Here is a 20,346-nt window from a genome sequence, read left to right as displayed (position 1 = left end):
GAGAGAGAGAGAGAGAGAGAGAGAGAGAGAGACTCACAGCCTTCAGAAAGAACCAGGTTTGTCCATATCATGACCTTGGACCAGCCTCCAAAGCAGTGAGAAAATAAATTTCTGTTCGTGAAGCAACCCAGCTTGTGGTCTAGGTATGGCCATCTTAGAAAAAGCGTATCTTTACATTTCTAGTGTAGGACAAGGCATGACTGCAGGACCCATTTCCTCAGGATCTCCTAAGAACTCCACGAGGAAGGCAGGGCGATATTACATGTTTTTTTGTAGAGGTTTAAAGAACCCAAGTGATCAGGCAACTAATTCCAGGCAGAATCAGCAAGCAGTTAACACCGGCCTAGGAGTCGGCTTTCTGCATCTTCCTCCCTCACACTTTGCACTTCTCAGTGTTTCTGCCACTTGATCTATTGCAGACTCCCGGTGTGGGTCAGTTGTGCACTTTTGCCCATAAAAGGAGAGTTGGACTGGGTTTTGCAGAGAGCTCCTGCGGCCCGCTAACAAGGTGCTGTTTGGGTTTGTCACTCTAGTTTCTATAACTACAGTTGAAGTTTTTGATTAAGGTCAGGTTAAAAGCAACTGCTCTATAAACTGTTCTTCTTAAATGCATCAATCTTGGTCTGAAGTTGTTCTTTGAGTGGAATCTTGCTGTTGGGTCTTCTAGAGATCAGGTCTGACACTCACAGAAGTCCAGGGAGACCTTTTTTTTATGTGTTTGCTCAGCCGCCCTCCAGCTAGGACTCTCCAATTAGCCTCCGGGAGTATGTGCATTAGAAGTGCAGAAATAGAGTTTGAAAAAAATGTAACTATACAAGATGGGTTGTGTGAATAAAACCCCCAAATCTTCAATGAACAGGATCTGGAGTCTTAGTATGAGAAAGCTTTCCTGCAATCAGGGGAACCAGATCCCCAGTTCAGCCCAAGAGCATTCATATTCAGGTCATTCACTCAGGCCCTTTTGGGGAAGAGGTCACGGGGGCCAAGCAGTGATCGGCAGAGAGGAGCTCACCTTTCACTTCCAAAGAGTTTATCCAGATTTGAAGTCCATCAACAGAGAAAGTTGCCTGAAATGGGGGGCCTGTTTCAGATTAGGCTGAGGGAACTCAATAAACTTTCTAAATCTCTAAATTTGACTTTGACAAAGTAATTGATGGTTTCTTCATTCTTCTCTGGGCTCTTTTCACATACATTTCTGACTGATAGTTCTAAATTCCGGCCTTCCAATTGCCAGGGCATTATTTTTTTGTTGACGTCTTTGTAACTAAAATTGAGTTTCGTGATTATTTGCTAAATCCTAGCAGTACTCACCATCAATTTCATCTCCATAGCCTTCTCCCCCGTGTATTTCTGGGATGTCCACTACAACAAAAAAAGAAACACACACACCAAATTGTCAAAAGTTCTATCACCACAACTAAAAGGCAGAGAAAAAAATTTCGTTTTGAGAATGACTCCCTATTGTGGTGAATGGTGAAGGAATCACACCCACATTCAGATCATTTTCTGGGAACATCACTGGATCTTTCCCTTGCAAAGGATCTGTCTTTACTTCCAACAACAACCAGAAAAAAGCAGAAAGTCACATCTTCACTGATAAGCAAACCCTGCCCCTTGTGTTTTTATAACTATTGTTATTACCAATTTAGGTTTGGGTTTTATTAAGGGTCTTTGCTTCTTATATGCATGTCACTCACCTTTACACTGATGTCTGCTTAGTCTAGCAAATTCCACCCTTCCATAATCACGTACCTAAGTGTACCAGAGTCTTTCTCCTTTGGATTTCAAATAAACTATGGTAATTGAAGGAAATCGTATTTCATCATTAAATGCCTCAACATAAGAGCAGAACTGGAAAGAATGTCTTAATGTCTGTCCCCCTTCACATATCTGACTGATAGTTCTAAATTCTGGCCTTCCAATCGCCAGGGCGTTATTTTTTGTTGACGTCTTTATAACTAAGGTTGAGTTTCATGATTGTTTGCTAAATCCTAGCAGGTATCTCTTGTCTGTTCCCCTCGGCTATTTTTTTTTTGTTGGCTTTCTTCACAATTTAGAATAGATCAAACATGGGCATCCAATCTGACTAGCCCAGGCTTGAATATAGCTACGTTAATTTACTCTAAAGTTTTTCAGTATTATCATTGCCTATCATTTCCCTTTTTAATGGTAATTTGAGGGGTGGATAATCAGATGTTTTTATTCACAATACCGTCCATCTTATAGACATCAGAACCAATGAAAATTGCCTGTCTAAATGCTAAAACATTTCAAAAGAGAGAGAGAGAGAATCAAACATGTGGCAAAGAGCAGGGTCTTCTCAAGCTAATTAAGACTTTCCTGGTTGTCAACTCAAGACAGCCGTGGGGCATATATGTGGCCCTGTAGGAAAACTTCACCCCAAAGCTAGATGAAGAACTTCGAAGACAGCATTCAAAATCCCAAACAGCTAAAACAGCAAATGAGAGGAAGGAAGACATTTAGACCACACAGAATGTCTCGCTCATCAGCACTGCTCCTCAGGGATGATCTCCTTGACCATGAACTGAACTGAGGATTGATTCATCACTGTCAGCCTTGAAACACGCTCTTCCTCTGGAGGTGGTGCTTTTAATTATATTAGAAGTCTTCTCCTTTCCTGGCTAGAGTGCTAAAGCATGTTCACATCGCCTCGGCCTCTAGTAAGGGATGCATAGTACACCTTGCCAAGATCCCACTTGAAAGGACCAATGCCATGTGGCACCAGCCCTCTATAAATCCAGCCCATTCCTGGCATACTTTTAACATAGCAACTGGCACCTGTAGACCATGCCAGCTTTCCCACCTCAGTGCCCATCTCCTGCATTATTCTTCAGGCTCCCACAAAGCAGGCTGTTTCCTTGGAATGAAGATGTGAACATGATTCAACAAGAGGCAGGTGGTGGTGGTATCTATCGCAGATATCAAACTGAGCTTGTGAAAGTCAACCCAGAGTTTTTTAAAGAACCTTATGGAAAGGAAATGGAAGAAAGCTCACATTTCTGATAATTAATAGTTTTGATGGGATGCTCATGTGTCTTAACATCTTCACAGGTAGAAGATGCAGAAGACTGGATAGGAATATGTGACTCAGACTAGGACAAGAACCACAAGGCTCTTGCCAGGGACTTTTGGGCCAAGTTCTGTACTTGTTTTTAGGGATTTGGCCTCTGCCAAAGACATGACAAATTCTTGGAGAATGGAACACCACCTTGCTCCATCTCATACCTCAGAGAAGAAGACAGAAGCCACTGTGGATCATGGGCTGGAAAGGAGTGGATGTGGCATTGATCTTGAAGGAAAAAAGGTAAGTGGATGACAATGACTATGGGGTCATTTTATCCCAAGAGATCACAGATCTTATCTCTGTAGGCAAAGGACTGGACAAGATGGCTTCCCCCAAATCAGGCCCATTTCTAAGTTTCAATGGAATCAATTGCTCAGCCACAGCTGAGATTTCTGCACCTGGGGAATCAAAGGCCACTTAAGGTGAGGAGGAACACTTCAGCGGCTCGACTTGGCTCTATATAATCACTGCTCCCAGGAGTTTGGGTGAGTGGGAAGAGGTCGAGGAAAGGATAAGTTAATCAACATTTTCAAAAGCGCATCTGTTCACCAAGCCCTAAAGAAAGAATAGCACACTGGGGAAAACCCAAATAAAAGGAAAATTTGTACAAAAGGCAATTTACTTCAATAGCAATTTTCTCTAGTCCCCTTGCTCATATTCTTGGTATCTGTGTTTGATTAAGAGATTTCTCTCTCAAAAGCCTCTTTGCTCTTCACTGGCTACTTTCCTTTTTATGTTGGGCCTACTAGGTAAACCTAAGGCTGTTTTTTTCAGGATGCTATAGGAAGAAGGTAATTCTCACAGAGACTTTCTGTTCTAGCAAAGAAAAAGCAAAGTTGGACAGGACAGTTGACAAGATGAAGTCCCGAAGGGAAAAGTGCTGGTTCTCATGTGAGGTAGGAGGGAGACGGACGTACCAAGAGCCCCAGGCAGACGGTGAAGCAGTAGCTGTGTGGGAGGGAAAACAGCAGCCACGGGATGCTGTGGCAGCTGGGGAACTGAGGACAGGTTGGACATGACAAGGACTTAGAATTTTATCTCAATGGGTAACACGTGGAGAAGACCATCCAAGATTATATCAGTGAGAAGATGTGTTTGTGAGTGTGAGCTGGGCTAGCGGGAGTAGAATGAGTCACACTTCCCAGCAGTACAGGTCAGGAATAGATCTTACCACCCACAAGACCTCTACTTCCGAACTTTGTGATTCCGTGACCCTATTTCCTTTTCTGTCCCCGTGTGGATTCAATCTCAGGTCAGTCTGACTCTGACTCTTCTCTGGAGAGAAGGCTCAGCGGTTAAGAGCACTGACTGCTCTTGCAGAGGACCCAGGTTTGATTCCCAACACCCACATGGTGGCTATGAACCGTCCTTAACTCCAGTTCCAGGGGAATCCAAAGCCCTCTTCTGGCCTCTGTGGCACTGCAGGACACGGGTGCACTCACATACATGCAGGTAATACACTCATACACATAAAATAAAATATTTAAAGATGTATGGGACCATCAAGGCCCTTCAGTATGGATGGGAAGCAAAGACTCTGTGACACAAGAATAGCATAAAGGAAAGCAAGGTGTGTGGAGAAAGGGCTACATAGTCTTGGAGACCGGGGGAGTGATTAGGCAAATGAAGCTGAGCCACTGTCAGCAAGGAAAATGTGTGAGGGTGGAGGAGGATGCTTCAGAATTCAGGTTGTAGCATGGTGGACTTGGAAGGTTCTGTTTTCTTATCTGTTTGACTATCAGGAATACATTGGACTATGGCACCTGAGCCTTTTCACCCACGCATTTGTCTCTTGGTTTTTTTTGGCTTGTATTCTTCTGTGACCCACCAAAGAATTCAAAGAGGTTGTCTTACTTGGCCACAACTCTTCCACCCTGTATCTAACTACATGTGAAGCAGACCTCTGCCCACGGACCCTGCAGCAGCTCCTGAAGTGAGAGGAAGATGTGAACTCAGATGACTGGAAGAGTTTAGCATTTGAGCAACCAGGTAGGTGGGCAGAGTAGCCACTGTTTGAAAAACAACCCAACTAACAAAACCCTGGTCATTTTCGTGTTGAAATAGAAATCTCAGGCTGAAGAGTTCCATTGTTTCCTCTGGTGTCCCTTCTTTTTGCAGGTTTAAGAGACTGGGGGGTACATGGTGAAGAGTGTCTGAAGGTCTTTATCTGTCTCTTGTCTTGAATTTTCAGTGGGAGAGACACAGTAGCTAGTTATTAAAACCTCCATGAACTCTTCCAGGAACTCCTTCACCTTAGAAGAGTCGAGTACTCTAGTTTGTGTAGTATGGCACAAATGGCCTCTTCTAATGAAAAGTCTTTCTCCCCAAAAGGTCTGGAACACTGCCTGGCGCTGTAAGACCACACATGCTAGTCAGGGGAAACACCCCTTGATACTCCAACTTACAGCTGGGAAACCCCCACAAAGCTTGATTTAAGTCTTCAGCAAGAATGCTTTTCTCTCATTCTCTGCCCCCCTCCTCTCTCCTCCTCCTCCTCCTCCTCCTCTTCCTCCTCCTCCTCTTCTTCTTCCTCTCTCTCTCTCTCTCTCTCTCTCTCATTTTCTCATTCTTCTAAATCAGGATTCTTTGGTTAGCATTCCTTCATTAGTTTGCCTTTCAGCAGTTTCTTAAAGGAAATTCGGAACCTTCACTTTCACCACTTGCTATGCTGTGGTCTACTGTGAGTGTATTGGCCTTGACAGTGTGCTGTGTACTTTCTGCATCATAAAAGGAGTTTCACAAGATTGCCAGGGGACTGAGAAGTCTGCTTCAAGCCGCTGGCTACTTTGAGATAAATAATTTAAGACAGTCCCTCCCTGGGTCACTTGCACACAATCATTTCAGAGTACTGATACGGGTTGGTTTCCTTTGAAGAAGTCCTTCCATGCTAGATCTGAGCAGTAGCTTAAGAGACCAGGTTTGCCATCCAGAACACGGGGCAAAGACACTCGGAGGAGCACTCAGCATAAGCATTGCTCTGTGTCTGAACAGTTGTAGCATGGATCATGAAGGAGCACTGGTCTAGGAGCAGATAGCCATTCCTCGCTTTGGACTTGTCCTAGGTGTGGAGACTCTCACCTGTCCTGACTACCCCGAGTCTTCCCTGTGTTGTTCTGCTCTGGAATTCCATCGGGTTTTCTTTTATTTTTTAAATTTCATTTTATTTTTGGGTCTTTTTGAGATAGGATCTCTCTGAAGCCCCAGTTAGCCTGGAATTTGCTATGTAGACCAGGCTGGCCTTGATCTCACAGAGATTCACCTACCTCTGCCTCCCAAATGCTGGGATTAGAGGTGTATGTCACCACACGTGCCTCTTTCTTTTTCTTTTTCTTTTTCTTTTTTTGGTCTTTTTGAGACAGGGTCTCCCTGTAGCCACAGCTGGCCTGGATTCACTATAGAGACCATGCTGGCCTCGAACTCACAGAGATCCACCTGCCTCTGCCTCCCAAGTGCTGGGATTAAAGGCATGCAACACCATACCCACTGCTCTTTCTTTCTTTTTTTTTTTGTTTTTTGTTTTTGTTTTTTAAAGAGATTTATTTTATTGTTTATTTATGTGTATGTGTCCCTGGAGCTGGAGTTACAGGTAGCATTCCAACATGGGTGCTGGAAACTGAACTCTGCTTTTCTGCAAGAGCATCAGGTGCTCATTAACTCTGAGCCATCTCTCCAACCCCCATCAGCCTTACTGATAAGGGTTGCTGGTTGAGATCCACAAAGAGACTTCTAAACACAAGAACTCTGCCACCCTACACTGTTCATTGCCCCATTCCTCACCTCAGCTCTGTCGTCTCTCTGAAGTCATCGAGAAGAACAGGAAAAAATACAGAGAAATGAAAGCCACAAAGTTCCATGCTTTTCAGCATGGGTACTTGTTTGCTTGGCTTAGGAACTAGTACTATTAATTGGAGACTAGGGAACTGATAAAATATGTAACTTGTGGCATTCCTCTTCAGCCTTCACCTTAACTGTGGCTGGGCTAATAAATCCTTATGGGAAGCTAGTCTGCCCACTGAGACCACCCAAATTCAACCAGCTTTGAAAGGATTCAAGAGCCTCTTGCATACAGGAAACCTCTAGACACATTTATTTCAGCAGGTACCAGGTATCATCACCTCTGTTTAAAGATGAAGCAGAGGGAGGAGAGTAGAAAAATGTAAGTCACTGAACAAATCATCAGTAGAACCAAGAGTGAGCTACAGATTTTCACTACCTTGTTCATAGCCTGTGATTTATTAGGGATATGCTCTTGGCTGCTTGGAGCCTTTGTTGGATTTTATTCTAGGTTCCTGAACCCCCTGAGCCAGCTAAATCAATGGCTCATTCAGATGGAAGTTGCCTTTAGAAAATTCTCTAAGCCATTCTGTTTTTTGTCCCAGCAGGAAACATAACACTGAGATCTCAATAAACCAGAAATAATGGAAGACTAAGGAAATATTTCTTGGCACTTCAAAATGTTTAATTTGGTTTAACATTTAGTATTGGCTGAAGGTTTTCCCTCCCCACCATCCATAATCACCCTAATTCGGTTTGTTCATCCCCAGCTGCAGTGAGCAGTCAGAAGTTCAGATGTTGATGTAAACTTTGCCAAATTTCAGTTAAAAAGTCGGCTACCTGAGAGCTATTCATCCCTTGATGGATTTGGCCTGAGTCTGAAAACCCACCAGAAGATCCTCTGTCATATACTTTTTATCTTTCAGGGTATAGCCAGATCTATTGAAGGTCGTGGATTAAATTTTTGGAGCTTTTCCACGTGGTTTCCATTAGGAAAAGACAAAGGGGGTTTATTATGAAATTATTGGAAGAGTTTGATCTTGAATGTAGTCATTATTTTCTGTTATTTTTATTAAAAACTAGGGAGAAACACTAAAAAGATTTGGAAATATTAACTGTAAACAAGAAGGCTGTGAAATGACCTAATAATACATTCGAGCATGGAGGCAGATGAGCAGCTGGGCCAGCAAGTCTCCGCTGAACCTCAGCAATGGCATGCACATAAGAAAAATGCAGCCAGAGAAACTTCTAGCTATAATGGCAGACTTCACAATACTGAGGAGAGAAGATTCTAGAATCTGGTTTGTTTGTTTGTTTGTTTGTTTGTTTTGTTTTGATTTTAACTGTCTTTGAAAAACCAGATATTCTCCATCTCTCATGGTAGACATATCAACAGGAAATCGGCTCTTTGCTCTTCTTTATTGGCTATTTTCTGTCAGGGTATAAAGGTAGGAAACAGAGAGGAAATTCAGGGAAATGTTCTCTACCTCTCTCCCAGTATTCTTATTTTTTTCTTGAGATGTAAGGGGGAAAATTCTTCTAAATTTATGTTACAGATTTTTCTTTCCTTAGTGGACTTTGGAACTTCTTATTCTCTGCAGTCCCAGGACTCAAGAAGCGCTGTGTTAGTCTGTCATCACAGAGGCCAAATTCCTAAGAAAAAAGCTTGAAGGAGGAAATGCTCATTTGGGCTTATGGTTTCAGTCGACAATCACGTGGTTCCATCACTGTGGGACCAGAGGGAGGCAGAACATGGCAAAGAAGGTAAAGCAGAGGAACGCTGCTCACCTCATGGTTGCCATTGGGAAACAGAAGAGAGAAAGAGTGAGCCAGGAAGGGGTGAAGCACAGGCTACTCCCTTCAGGGACCTCTGTTCTCCAACCAGGTCCCACATCCGAATGGTCCACTCGGTATTGTCAATAGCTCCACCCATTGATGAAGTTAGCACCCTTGCGATACAATCATCTCCCTCCCAATTGTGGATTAAGCCTTCAACACATTAGCTTTCGGTGACATTTTATACCCAAACCATAACAGGTACACATACAAGAAACGTCATCCAGGAGAAGTGGTTTGGTACAACCTTGGTCAAGAGGGAGGATGACATTTAAGAGTAAAAACTACATCGCCTTCTATTGTGAAAAATTATATTCTCTGAAAATTAGCCCTCTTGCTTTGTAAGTCTTAGAACAACAACAACAAACAACAAAAACAACACAACTCTGTTCCCATGAATGTCACAAAGAAAAGTCATTATACTTAAAAGTTGGGTTCTGCTTATGTACAGTAAGAATGAATGACGTGGTTATATGATTTTACAGGGGTCAAAAAGGTACCTTTCTCCATCCACTGAAGAGATAAACTTCTCTAGTTGCTTACTGGTAGCTGAGGACTGTATTTACAACTGAATATTCTGTTAGCCTTAGGTTTGGTTTCCATAAGAACCTGTGTCTTTGGAAGAAGTACCAAGTAAACATTTGAGCAAAGGACTCTGATCTATGATTTCCAGAGAGAAGGCTTTGGTAGGAGGAGGACAGAGAGAATATCTAGACAGTAGAGAAAAGGGATCAATCACCAAGATGGCATGGGGTGGCATTGGAGTTCAAAGATGAACTGCACTTGGCACAAAGGTAGACTGGAGACTAGAGCCTCCTTTGGGAGACAGGTGGGCACTGTGGCTCTAACTGGGATTTCAGAATGAGGAAGTGAGATGGGCCTAGGGCTTCCCATGAACACTATTGATAGGCCCAACTTTTGGTTTATAGTTGGCTTGGGGTAATGTGGCACTCTGGGGCTCCCCTGACATAGCCACATTAGCCTTAGTCTGGGTTATAATAATTATATTCTTGCCCTCACTTCCAGCTGTTGGGATTTCCCTACAGAGGCAATGGAGAGGTACATACTAGTCCCCCCAGTCCTTATGCCACTCTACTGGCCCTTGCTGGCAGTAAGGAAATACTAAGGGATATAAAGGTTCTTGGTGCTAAGATGAAGTCTCAATAAATAGAATGCCAGCTGAAAAGAGGACTTTGGTCAGGGGCATCTTTAGTTCAAAGCGCTCTCCACACTTCCATCACCACCAGAGCTGGAAGTTCTCTAACAAGTTGCAGAGAACTCTGGCCCAGGCATCCTGTTCACAAGTAAGAAGCTGTCATTGTTGAAAGTCAACATCTGATGTTGAACTGTCCTCTCAGTTCTGGGCTGGAGTCTTTGCTTTGGGGGAATGTTAGTTAATGATATTAAAAGTGCTCGTGCTCAACTATATACCATTACACAGAGAAGTCAAAACAACGTATTGTGTGTATGTATGTGGGACGGGGGTTGACATGTGGAGCTCAGCAGACTTGGTGCTCAGGTATGATTTCTTTCCTGAGTCATATGCTCAGAATCCGTGTCCAAGAGAAAGCAACCCTAGACTTCTGGTATGTAAGAAAAAGTCTACAGAGCACATATTTGGCCCGAGACACTATTCACTATCCTCAGAGTTAATATGGTACTTTGACTCTCTTGTCTTAAGTGCAATGGAATTTAAGGCAGCATTCTTGTTAGAAATAGTGTTTGGGACTCAGGTCTTTTGGCTTCTCTTCCTGATGCTATTACTTGCTGGAGCTATGTAGGAGCAAAGAGATTTGCCTATACACGGAGACATCCCACTAGAGAACACCCTGCTGCCTGGTGCCTTTCTGTTGTTGCCATAGCCCTGAGCCTCCTTGGAAGAAAGCCCAGAGCCTCCTTTCAGCCCAGAAGGTCTGCTCCTCTCAGGGCAAATCCCCCTTGGGGGGCCTCCAGGATTTCAGACTTTCTTCTGGTACATGAAGTCTACCTGAGGTTTATGAAATCATTTGGTCTGCAGCACAATGCTGTGCAATGGCCTTAAAGAATATTTTTTACATGAATTTTTTTTTTAGCAGAAAACATAAATAAATAACAGGAAGGCACAGCATAGTCATTCTTTGGGAGAAACCAAGTGGATCTCATTAATCACGGAGAACAGGATTCTCTGTTGAACCCAGGCACAGAATTAACTTCTGGGTCACAGCTTCTACTTTCAGACAGAACTGTATTCTCTTCAAGTTGGCAGTCAAAAAAATATTTTTTAAGACCTAGAAAAGGACCGAGTTTCAATCTCCCTAAAACTGTTCATAGTCTTCTCTTGAAAAGTACTGTCTACTTCACAGAGAGTCACAGAGATTACGTGGCATGAGCAAATGTGGCAGGGCTTCATATCCACGGTGTCCCCTAGCTTCTGCTATTCTCCCAAAAGGAAACAGGTTTTTTTGATGGGTAAGCTTCTGGTATTTATTTACATTTCTTAGAATGAAAACAAAAATCCCATATGACCCAGAAATTCCTATAGGAACATATGCTCAAAAAGACTACTTCAATGATGTTCATTGTAGTATTGTTTATAACAGTAAAAAACAAAGCAAACAACAAAAGAAAACTAGATAGAACCGGAATGCCCATGAGTGGGGAAAGCAATGCATAAACTGTAGCGTATCAACACTGTTCAGGATGCTATGCACTGGCTGAAATGGGTGGAACAGACGTGATGGGATGTACTGAATGATCTGCAAGATGCTGTCATATGAAAAGAAGCAACTTGCCAACAAAGAGAAGAAACACTCTGACACAACTATGTAAAACAAAATGAACTCCAGTTAAACCAAATCACACACTTTGACATGAGTGTATGTGCTTCTAAAGGTATAAGAGGTGGCCTCAAAGTATCTTTGTGGTCACTTCTGGGTAAGAGATGAAGGTTAGTAACAATGAAATGAACTTTGGCCTTTTCTATATTATTGCACTTTGTTTTTTTTTCTGTCTGTTTTGAGACAGGGTCTCCCTGTAACCCCAGCTGGCTTGCAACTCGCTATGTAGACCAAGCTGGCCTCGAACTCACAAGAGATCTGCCTGCCTCTGTCTCCTGAGTGCTGGCATTAAAGGCATGTGCCACCATGTCGGGCCTTAGTTTTGAAAGTGTAGTTACATATAACTTGTGAACCAAGGAAGTAAGGAAGAAAACAAGCCTGAAAAGTTAACAATCTTGTTCAATATTGATAACCAATTTGGCAGTACGTTTCCAAGGAAAGGTGTTTTCCCACCCAACACCCAGTCCTCCTTTTAGGACCTCTGTTTCCAGCCCTTCAAACAATGCTTCTCTGTTCTTGGTTCCAATGCCTATGAGAATTTATGTTAGATTATCATTAACTATGATAATGATAGTTTCTGGTTCTTTAAGGTCATGACAGAAAATCCAGAGAGCAAGGACTTTACTCAGAAGAGAGATGTTTGTGAGTCTTCTGTCCATAGGACTTGGAGCAGAAAAAGCTGCTGGTGACCCCAAGCTCTAAGACTTACTACTGTTCCACATCTTAATAACTAGGGTTCTGTTCTTTGGAGATTTCCCAAATTTTGTATTGTTCCAGTTACGTTTGATGTCAAACAGAATGCCTCCAAGGGGTTAGTGCAAACACATTCTGGCTTTGGCCTATGATCAGATGACTCCTAAGGCTACGGGTTTCTGATTGCAGTGGACCTCAACACATATTCCTGTATACCAGACCTATGTGATGCTTAAATAAACCCTCTGTTATTTCTAGCTTCTAACTTATTTGTATAGGGCAGGTCTCCCCCCCCCCGCCCCCCTGCTGCTGATTGAGAGATCATCAGCTGATAGTCCCCTCTCTCCTCCTTTTTCTCTTGCTAGATTTGTTTTGTGTTTTCTTTGGGCCATCACTGAAGTGGATGAAAGGCAAATTACAGCTGTGAGAGCCCCAGTGCTCTGCACAATTCAAGAGAAAAAAACACGCCCCACACCTAAGGATCCACAGTTTGTCTCAGATGTGCAGCCACAATGCAGACCAATCAAAACTTCAAAATGAAACCCTTTTCATCACAGATTACAAAAAGGCCACAATGTTTGTGCAAAACAACTTCACAGTCAGAGAAGAGTAGTGAGGAAAACAAACTCCATGCCCGCCACATTGGCTTGGCTGGCCTTTGGTTATCTGGACTTGGAGTGCAGTGTTGAAGCAAGAATGCACATTTAAGCCATCGTGAAGGCCAGGTAGGAACAAAAATAGGCCACACTGGGCTCTGACATCTGGCATTTGTGATTCATGGAAGCACAATTTCTGTAACAGTCGCACTTGGGCTAAGTTTGAAATACACCCAGGAATGCTCACTGCTGAAGGCACTGTCTCCAACACGTATGCTTGAAGTCCTAAAGAGTCTTTGCCCTCTTGAGGAGAAGGCGTACCCCTAAAATAAGGTTCATTTCCAGATTCAAGGTGGAATACTTCTCAAAAAGTGTCTTCAAAAGGGTTAGTAGTGTCAATAAAACAAAAGCTATGACTAATTTTTATTTATTTTTGTCTTTTTGAGACAGGGTCTCCTTGTAGCCCCAGCTGGCCTATAACTTACTATGTAGACCAGGCTGGTCTCACTCTCACAGAGATCCAACCTACCTGCCTCTGCTTCTCGAGTGCTGGGATTAAAGGCGTGTGCCACCATGCCTGGCAGTTGTGGTTAATTTAATTCAACATGGCAAATGTGGTTCTAGGTCAACAAAGGCAAATGTGGAGTGAGTCTGGAACTTTGCTTGAAACCAACACTTCTGAGATATTCTCATTTTAATGGCAACAAATGGTTTTAAGGCAAGCCAAACATTACTTAGACAAAATGGGTTATTGTGTCTGGCACGGGAAGACAATGCTCTAATCATGGACATTCTACCCTATGCTCCTGCCGAGGACAGATAATGACAGCCACCCTGCGCCATCTGTGCTAGCACTTTCCTATGAGATCTGAAAAGCCAGGCTCCTTTCAGAAGCATTTGAACAGGTTTTAAATTTGCATTGCATCCTGGCTCTAGGTTTGTATAAGACCTAGAAACAGGGTCCTCTGGACCTGTCTCTCTTTGCAGGGCCATTCAGAATGGTTGCTGGACCTCTTAGAAAGGCCTCTGGGGTGACAGAATACATAAGGGGTAGCATAAATCCTCCTGTGACCAATTCATGACTCCTGTCAGAAAGCCTGATATCCCTAGGAAATGACCTTTCCTATGTTGTTTTTTCTTTCTGAATCCCCTTCTGATTAAAACATTTACTACAACTACATCATTAACTATTCTCAGAGACAGATAAAAGAAAAACACTTGTTAAACAAGATCAGGCTTTTGAGTAGGTATCCTACTTAGGCTTTTGAGTAGGACAGTTTTACATAGTGCCCCTTTTATAAGACGTACCACTCAGACATTTCCAGCTTCACAATGGCCCTCCTTATCTTCATTATCTGTCCAAAAATGAGATCTAGGCCTATCTCTGAGCCCTGAACATGCTATAAGTTCCTGTTGCCCTGGCTCCTGGGAAATCACTCATAAATTGGAGATGAATGTCTCCCAGGAAGTAATAATTTGGTAGGTGAGGAGCAAAAGGTTGCTGCTGCTTCTCCAAAGGAAGGGACCTGCCTCTGTGGAGCTGTGTGTGATCTAGTGGAGTCTGCCCACTCCCCCTGGGGCCCTTTGAAAGAAGATTCCAATCTCCAGGGATTTGCCATCAAGAGAAATTTCGTGGAATCATATTTAGCAATTTAGCACTTAGCAACTTTCACAAAATCCCACACCAATCATAAAAGTTGGCTCAGCTGCACAAATTCGATAAAATTCCTAACAAACAGTAATGAAAATAAAAAGAAGGAAACGCTGACATTCGGCCTTAAGGAGAAAACCCACCTACCTCCCACACAAATGCCCTGTAGCTCACAAGGTGCTGTGTAAACTTTGGAGACATCAGTTTGTTCAAAGCTTACACTTCAACTTTGTTCTCAGAGGCAAAGGGTGGGGGGAAAAAAACCAGATGTTTATATAAAAATATCTTCATTTTATTACATTCCACACAATACATTTCCAAGTAGTTTCCAACATCCACAAGTTATTTTGACACACAGGCAACTGAGCAATGCAAGGGATGTCACAGTTATAGGGAGAGGGGATACAAACAGGAAGTAAAAAGCTTTAGGTTTTCTTGTTCTGTTGTTGTTCTTTGGTAATTTTTGACTTTTTAGGTGTTTGCTTGTCTGCTAGTTTTATTTTAAAGACAGCATCTTTTAAAAGATGGAGTATCAACCTCAAAAACATGACTGGATTTCCTATTCTGGTTTTAATCCAGAAAATGTGGGACAAGGGAAAAGATGATTTCACTTTATTTTCAGCATCCTGTTTTGTCAATGGCAATGCTACATATTTTGTTTCTTTTCTTTCTTTTTTTTTCCTTTGCCAGCAATTAGATGGTGGCAGCTGCTAATGTACTATCAAAGACAGGATTCTTTATCCAGAGATGAGGCCTTCCCTCTGGGGTGTTGTCAGGAGACTTCTAATAAAGGCAAATGCTTTACTAGTCCCGTCTAGTCTTTCACCTTATTCATCCACTCATTCACATTTTAATAGTTGGTATCACTGTTTTGTCTTCTGAGAAGCAACTCTAAACACGTGCATGCATGCATTCATCTATCTGTTCAACCCATTTTTCTTAGAAGAGAGTGGCTCTTTTCTCCTTCCAAGGGATAGAGAGTTTTGCTTTGTAAAGCTGCAAGGCCTGGCATTTTCCAGAAGAGCTGCCCTTTTAGATAATACTATGAAAGTTGCTGGGGTAGGGGAGCAGGAGAGAGAGGGCAGGAGAACTCTAGCTGAATTGTATCTTGGAATTTACTATGTCATCAATGACATGAACATGAAAATGCTGCTGCATGGGGCATAGGATAAGCACAGAGTAAGTTACCCAAGTGGCTACCATCTTCTATTAGAGAAGAGGAATTGTCAAGGTGATACAGTAACTTAGCCACTTGCTATTGCTATACTGGCTGAATTTTCTAGGTGTAGTTTCCTGATACCTCCACAGGGTACCTGCAGGAATGCCAATCATTTGAAGGGAATGTCTGGCTCTAAATGCTCAGCTGGAGGTGAACAACCATGATAAAAAGCCCTTGGTGACTGGCATGGTTGTAACTGCATTCACAACTACTGTCACATCCCACTAAAATTATCTTCAGCTGGGGTAGGATACCTCTTGAAATCTCAGGGAAGCCACATGCTAGCCTTTCATCTTTTCTTTCTTTTTATTGGGGCAGAGCTGCTGTGATTGAGACAGAGTAGCTCTTTGAAATAGTGTCAGAGTGGGAGAGCACTGTCCTTTCAGGAGGACGAAACGAACCAGATGCACAGGCTAAGAGTGTGCTGGGGAAATCTTCTGAATGCCCTGGAAGAATGCTAAAATGCTGTCTCCCAAGCAACCCGTGCAAAAATTAGGATTTTCTTTTCAGAAGGTATCTGGAGATGTTATCTGACCAGGCAACCATCTTTGGAGAGAATTTTATACTGCTGTAGAGGATTCCTAGCAGGAAAGTAGAAAACAAACACCCCCAAGACTATAAGCCTCATACACTGGAAATCTTAAAATATATACTTTCTATCAATGAAATGGACTTTGCTATTTAATGCAGTCTTTGCACAGTATCACTAGGCAACTACTCTCTGACATCCTTCCCTCTTCATTACTTCGGACAATGGACAATCGGAAGGACAAACTGGAGAACGAATTGGAAGCAATGGCTGTATCTTTAGCCTTGCACCTTCTCTCTGCCTATGTATTAGCATCTGCAAATGCCAGGCCAGCCCATGAGGATGAATTTGCCAGATGCCGTGAATGCTTTAAGGGGTAGCACATTGGTACATTTCTACAAATGATTATTTTCTATTTTCTCATAGTAGTTAAATAAGTCAGGTGAACAGCCTTATATTTTAGCAGTATAGATTTAGGCACACATTAACACCATGAAAGGAAAGCAAATGATCCCCTTTCCCCCATACTTGACAAATGCTATTACAATGACCAAAAGAATACCAAAGAATACCTTCTTCATCCTCATCTAACATTGGGCCCAATGGCTCCCCAAGGTGAGGAGACTTTGAAAAGATAACATTTGGGTCCTACCAGCTTCTCCCTTCTGTCTTCACCCTCCTGCTCTCAATTTAAACAGACTAACTCACTTCCTATATCATCCCAGATGACTTATTCTTTATGACTTATTCCATGATTGGACTTGACCCATCAGAGCTAAACATTCATTATGAGCTTTTTCTCTTTCTTTTTTTTCTTTTTCTTTCTTTTCTTTTTTTTTTTTAAGGCAACATGAGCCACATCTGCTTCAGGGCTGGAAGTAGAGATGATTCCATGCACCCATGGCTGTTAGCTAGTGACTTCCATGACACCAGGAGACATGACAAGGGTGTCATGTCTGAGTGCACTTGGGGGAACCATCCTCTTGGGTCTGGTGGGTTGGGGGTGGGGAAGAGGATGGGTGGGGCCACAATACATTCCATGTGGCCTGTTTTTCTAGGTACCTGGAGATGACAGTGGCAGCCAACAAAAACCCAGCCAGAGCTAGATAAGGCAACAAAAAGCTTCAATCTCTTCTCCAAGTAAATAAAACATGTACAGTATATTATTTTCTTGTAAAATGTACCCCAGGAGAAGTAACACAAGAGTGAAGGGGCCCCTCTCTACACACACCCATACACTCCTCCCTCCACAGTGAGCCAGTCTCTCCTTCACACACACACTACACACACACACACACACGCACGCACGCACGCACACACTGCTCTTCACAGGAAGCATATACTATGTACATACACATAGAGCCAGGCTCCCCTCAAGACACCTGGCAGCCTGCCCACCGAGAGGAGGGGTGGGATAAGGCAAGGGGAGAAAACAAGAGAACCAGTCTCTGGAACAAAACCAGCTGAGCCTTGAGTTGTGAAGTGCTTAGGGGCGGATCTCTTCTGGTATTCCAAGATGCAGCATTAGAGTTGGGTTTTGTTATTTGGAATAATGAAAAAGAAGAAGAGGAGGAGGACGAGAAAAAGGACGATGAGGAGGAAGAAAGGAAGAAAGAAAGACAAGAAAATGAAAAAATAAAAAAGATTAAAAACAAAACAAAGAAAAACAGGAACCCAAGGACCACAGGGAATTGTTGGGATGAATAAGCGTGCTCAGAGCTGGGGACCCTGGAGAGGGGTGTCTGAGGGTTCACACAGAGACTAGGCGAGGAGAAAAAAGTGCAAAATCGAGGCAATGTTTGCAGTCTTTCTTGTTTGTTTGGGCGCTGTTCTTGCTTCGGCCCTCAGCAGTGCGAGCCGCGGTCTTGCTCTAGCTTAATGGTTAGGGTGGGCTCCACCGCCAGAGGGGCCCCGTTGGTGTAGTGGGAGGTTTTGTAGGTGATGGAGTGATCAGTCTTCTTGGCCGCATAGCGGAACCGGTGGTAGTGGAGCACCAGGGCCAGCGCGACGGAGACCAGCACCAGCACGGCGCCTCCGGCGGCCATAACGTAATACCAGTAGGCTGGGATGGGCTGCACGGGCACCGTGTCCACTGTGGGCTCGGTCCCTGGCGGGAGGGTGCCCCCTGGGGGAGAGACACAGAAGAGTGTTGCTAGACTGAGAGCATGCGGACTCATCTAAAAACAAAAACAAAAGCAAAAACAAAAACAAAAACAAAAAAACAATAAAAGAAAGAAAGAAAGAGAACACACATGCTTTGGGGGCACACAACAAGGGGCCAGGGAGGAGGGTGGTGCTCAGCCTTCGTGTATGCCAAGCACTTTATAATGCTATAATCCCCCACTGGTCCCTTTATGAGGCAGGCACCTCATACCCATTCTACAGATGAGGAAAACAGGCTTAGAGAGGTTCAATCAACAGTGGTTATTCAGCTAATTCATAATAAGCATGGGATTCAATCAAGAGCTCTATCCTATCAAAGCTTCCTTTCCTAGTTAACCACAATCACTTTATGACATAGAGAAGCATTATTCTCTCTCTCTCTCTCTCTTCTCTCTCTCTCTCACACACATGTGTACACACAGGTACACGTGTACACACACACACACACACACACACACACACACACACACAGAGAGGGGTGCCGGAGTGACTGGTGGAGTTACATTCCCTAATTTACCCTGATGACTCCATCTAGTTTGATAGTAGCATTACATCTCTCAGTTCTTATCTCTTTAGGAAGTTCTGAGTTCATGACACACACACACACACACACACACACACACACACACACACAGAAAGTGGTGCTGCAGTGACTGCTGGGATTCAGTTAGGTGAATTCTCCGAGTGGGTGGAAATGCTGTGTTTGGTGTGGCTGGCCAGAGTTTTCAAGCCGTGTATTAATTAGGCTGGCTAGACTTGAAGGTAAATTCCACTTTGATTTGCCAAGGCTTCTGTGCCCATTTTGAAATCAGCCTGGTCTTGTCTAAACAGGTCAATGACTAACCCATCTTCATTTGTTTTTAACTGGATGGTGGATTTTAAAAGTAGATTGGATGGGACGTCGTAAGGAAAAAATATGGGCACCAAGCAATGTATGTGAGAGCAAGAGACTGAGTGAGTGAGGGCAAAGGGAAGATCATTCTTAATCACAGAAAAGAGTAGGGAGAAGAAGCCAGCCAAGGATTTAGAAGGCAGGCACGTTCACTGGCCGGCCTCTGGTTACCATGGAGATGCTGTAGTAGATTTAAGCTCGGGGTAACTCTGGGGAAAGACTGGCTTGAGTCCCACTGGATGCAAAACAGTGCTACAACTTGATTCTCCCAAAGATTTACATCAGATGAAAATCTGGCCCAGAAAGGGACTAGGCGCTTTTGAGCTTGCCAAAACCAGACATGATCTTTACTCCTGAAAAATGATGTATACTTAACCTGAGAAAAACGCTTCCCAAGCTGCCTGCATCAGGTATTGTGCCTTTTACTCAGTGGTATGCTGAGAGGCGGGACTAATGCCCCTTAGCAGCACTGGTCCTTCTCTGTGGGCAAACCTCTGCTCACTACTTGGGCAGAGTCTGTCTATATTTGACGCCCCCCATGATACTCAGAACTTCTCAAATAGAGGAAGTCAGCCTCATCTAGTTCCTACCTAAGGTTATGTGCAAAGAAGCTGCACCGGAAATGCCTGGTGAGTGCAATGATGAACTAAATTCATATTCTGAATTCTCAGTCAGTGTTTTCCAGTTTTGGTATCATGAACCCCAGAATGCTTCAATTCCACTTGGAAGATAGCTGCAAGGCATGTCAGACCTTCTAATGTTTTCCCAGAAGTAATAGAAAAATGAGAGAATTTTCCCTGGAAAATCTTTTGAAGCCTTTTCAACTTGCTAGCTTTGAATTGTTGCTTACTTCATTTTGGGGATCCCCTTCTATTAAGGGTGCAGGTTCATTGGTACCTTATAGGCCACCAGAAGTCCTATAATATTGGAAGGGCTTTGATGAGGATGGGCTGCTCAGCACACAGCTTGATAGCTCCTTGGGGTGGGAAGGACCCCAGCATCCCAGCACCCCAAAGGCTGCTTCTACAACCTCATCTTCTCTTACATCATCACATACACTTTTTTTTCACAAACTATTTCTATTCTTTTGTT

At 43.3% G+C, this 20,346-nt stretch overlaps 1 protein-coding gene across 6 annotated transcripts in view; it reads right to left on the bottom strand.

Annotated features, from left to right (window-relative positions):
- Nrp2 (neuropilin 2) overlaps nucleotides 1-20,346 on the bottom strand; it is a 128,059-nt gene that overhangs the window by 4,880 nt on the left and 102,833 nt on the right. For 4 of the 6 annotated variants that reach the window (XM_017801381.2, XM_029569973.1, XM_029569975.1 and 1 more), the window contains exon 16: nucleotides 1,312-1,362. In XM_017801381.2, the coding sequence (XP_017656870.1) occupies nucleotides 1,312-1,362 (51 nt within the window). Of the gene's footprint in view, nucleotides 1-1,311; nucleotides 1,363-14,717; nucleotides 18,325-20,346 lie in introns of those variants that run through there. The other 2 variants (XM_017801383.2, XM_008846174.3) reach the window with 2 other exon arrangements.

The sequence above is a fragment of the Nannospalax galili genome, unplaced genomic scaffold (genome assembly GCF_000622305.1).
Source record: "Nannospalax galili isolate Female #2095 unplaced genomic scaffold, S.galili_v1.0 scaffold281, whole genome shotgun sequence".
In the NCBI taxonomy this organism is placed as follows: Eukaryota; Metazoa; Chordata; class Mammalia; order Rodentia; family Spalacidae; genus Nannospalax; species Nannospalax galili.
Note: the sequence above shows the minus strand (reverse complement) of the source record. Positions and strands in the feature narration are given on the sequence as shown.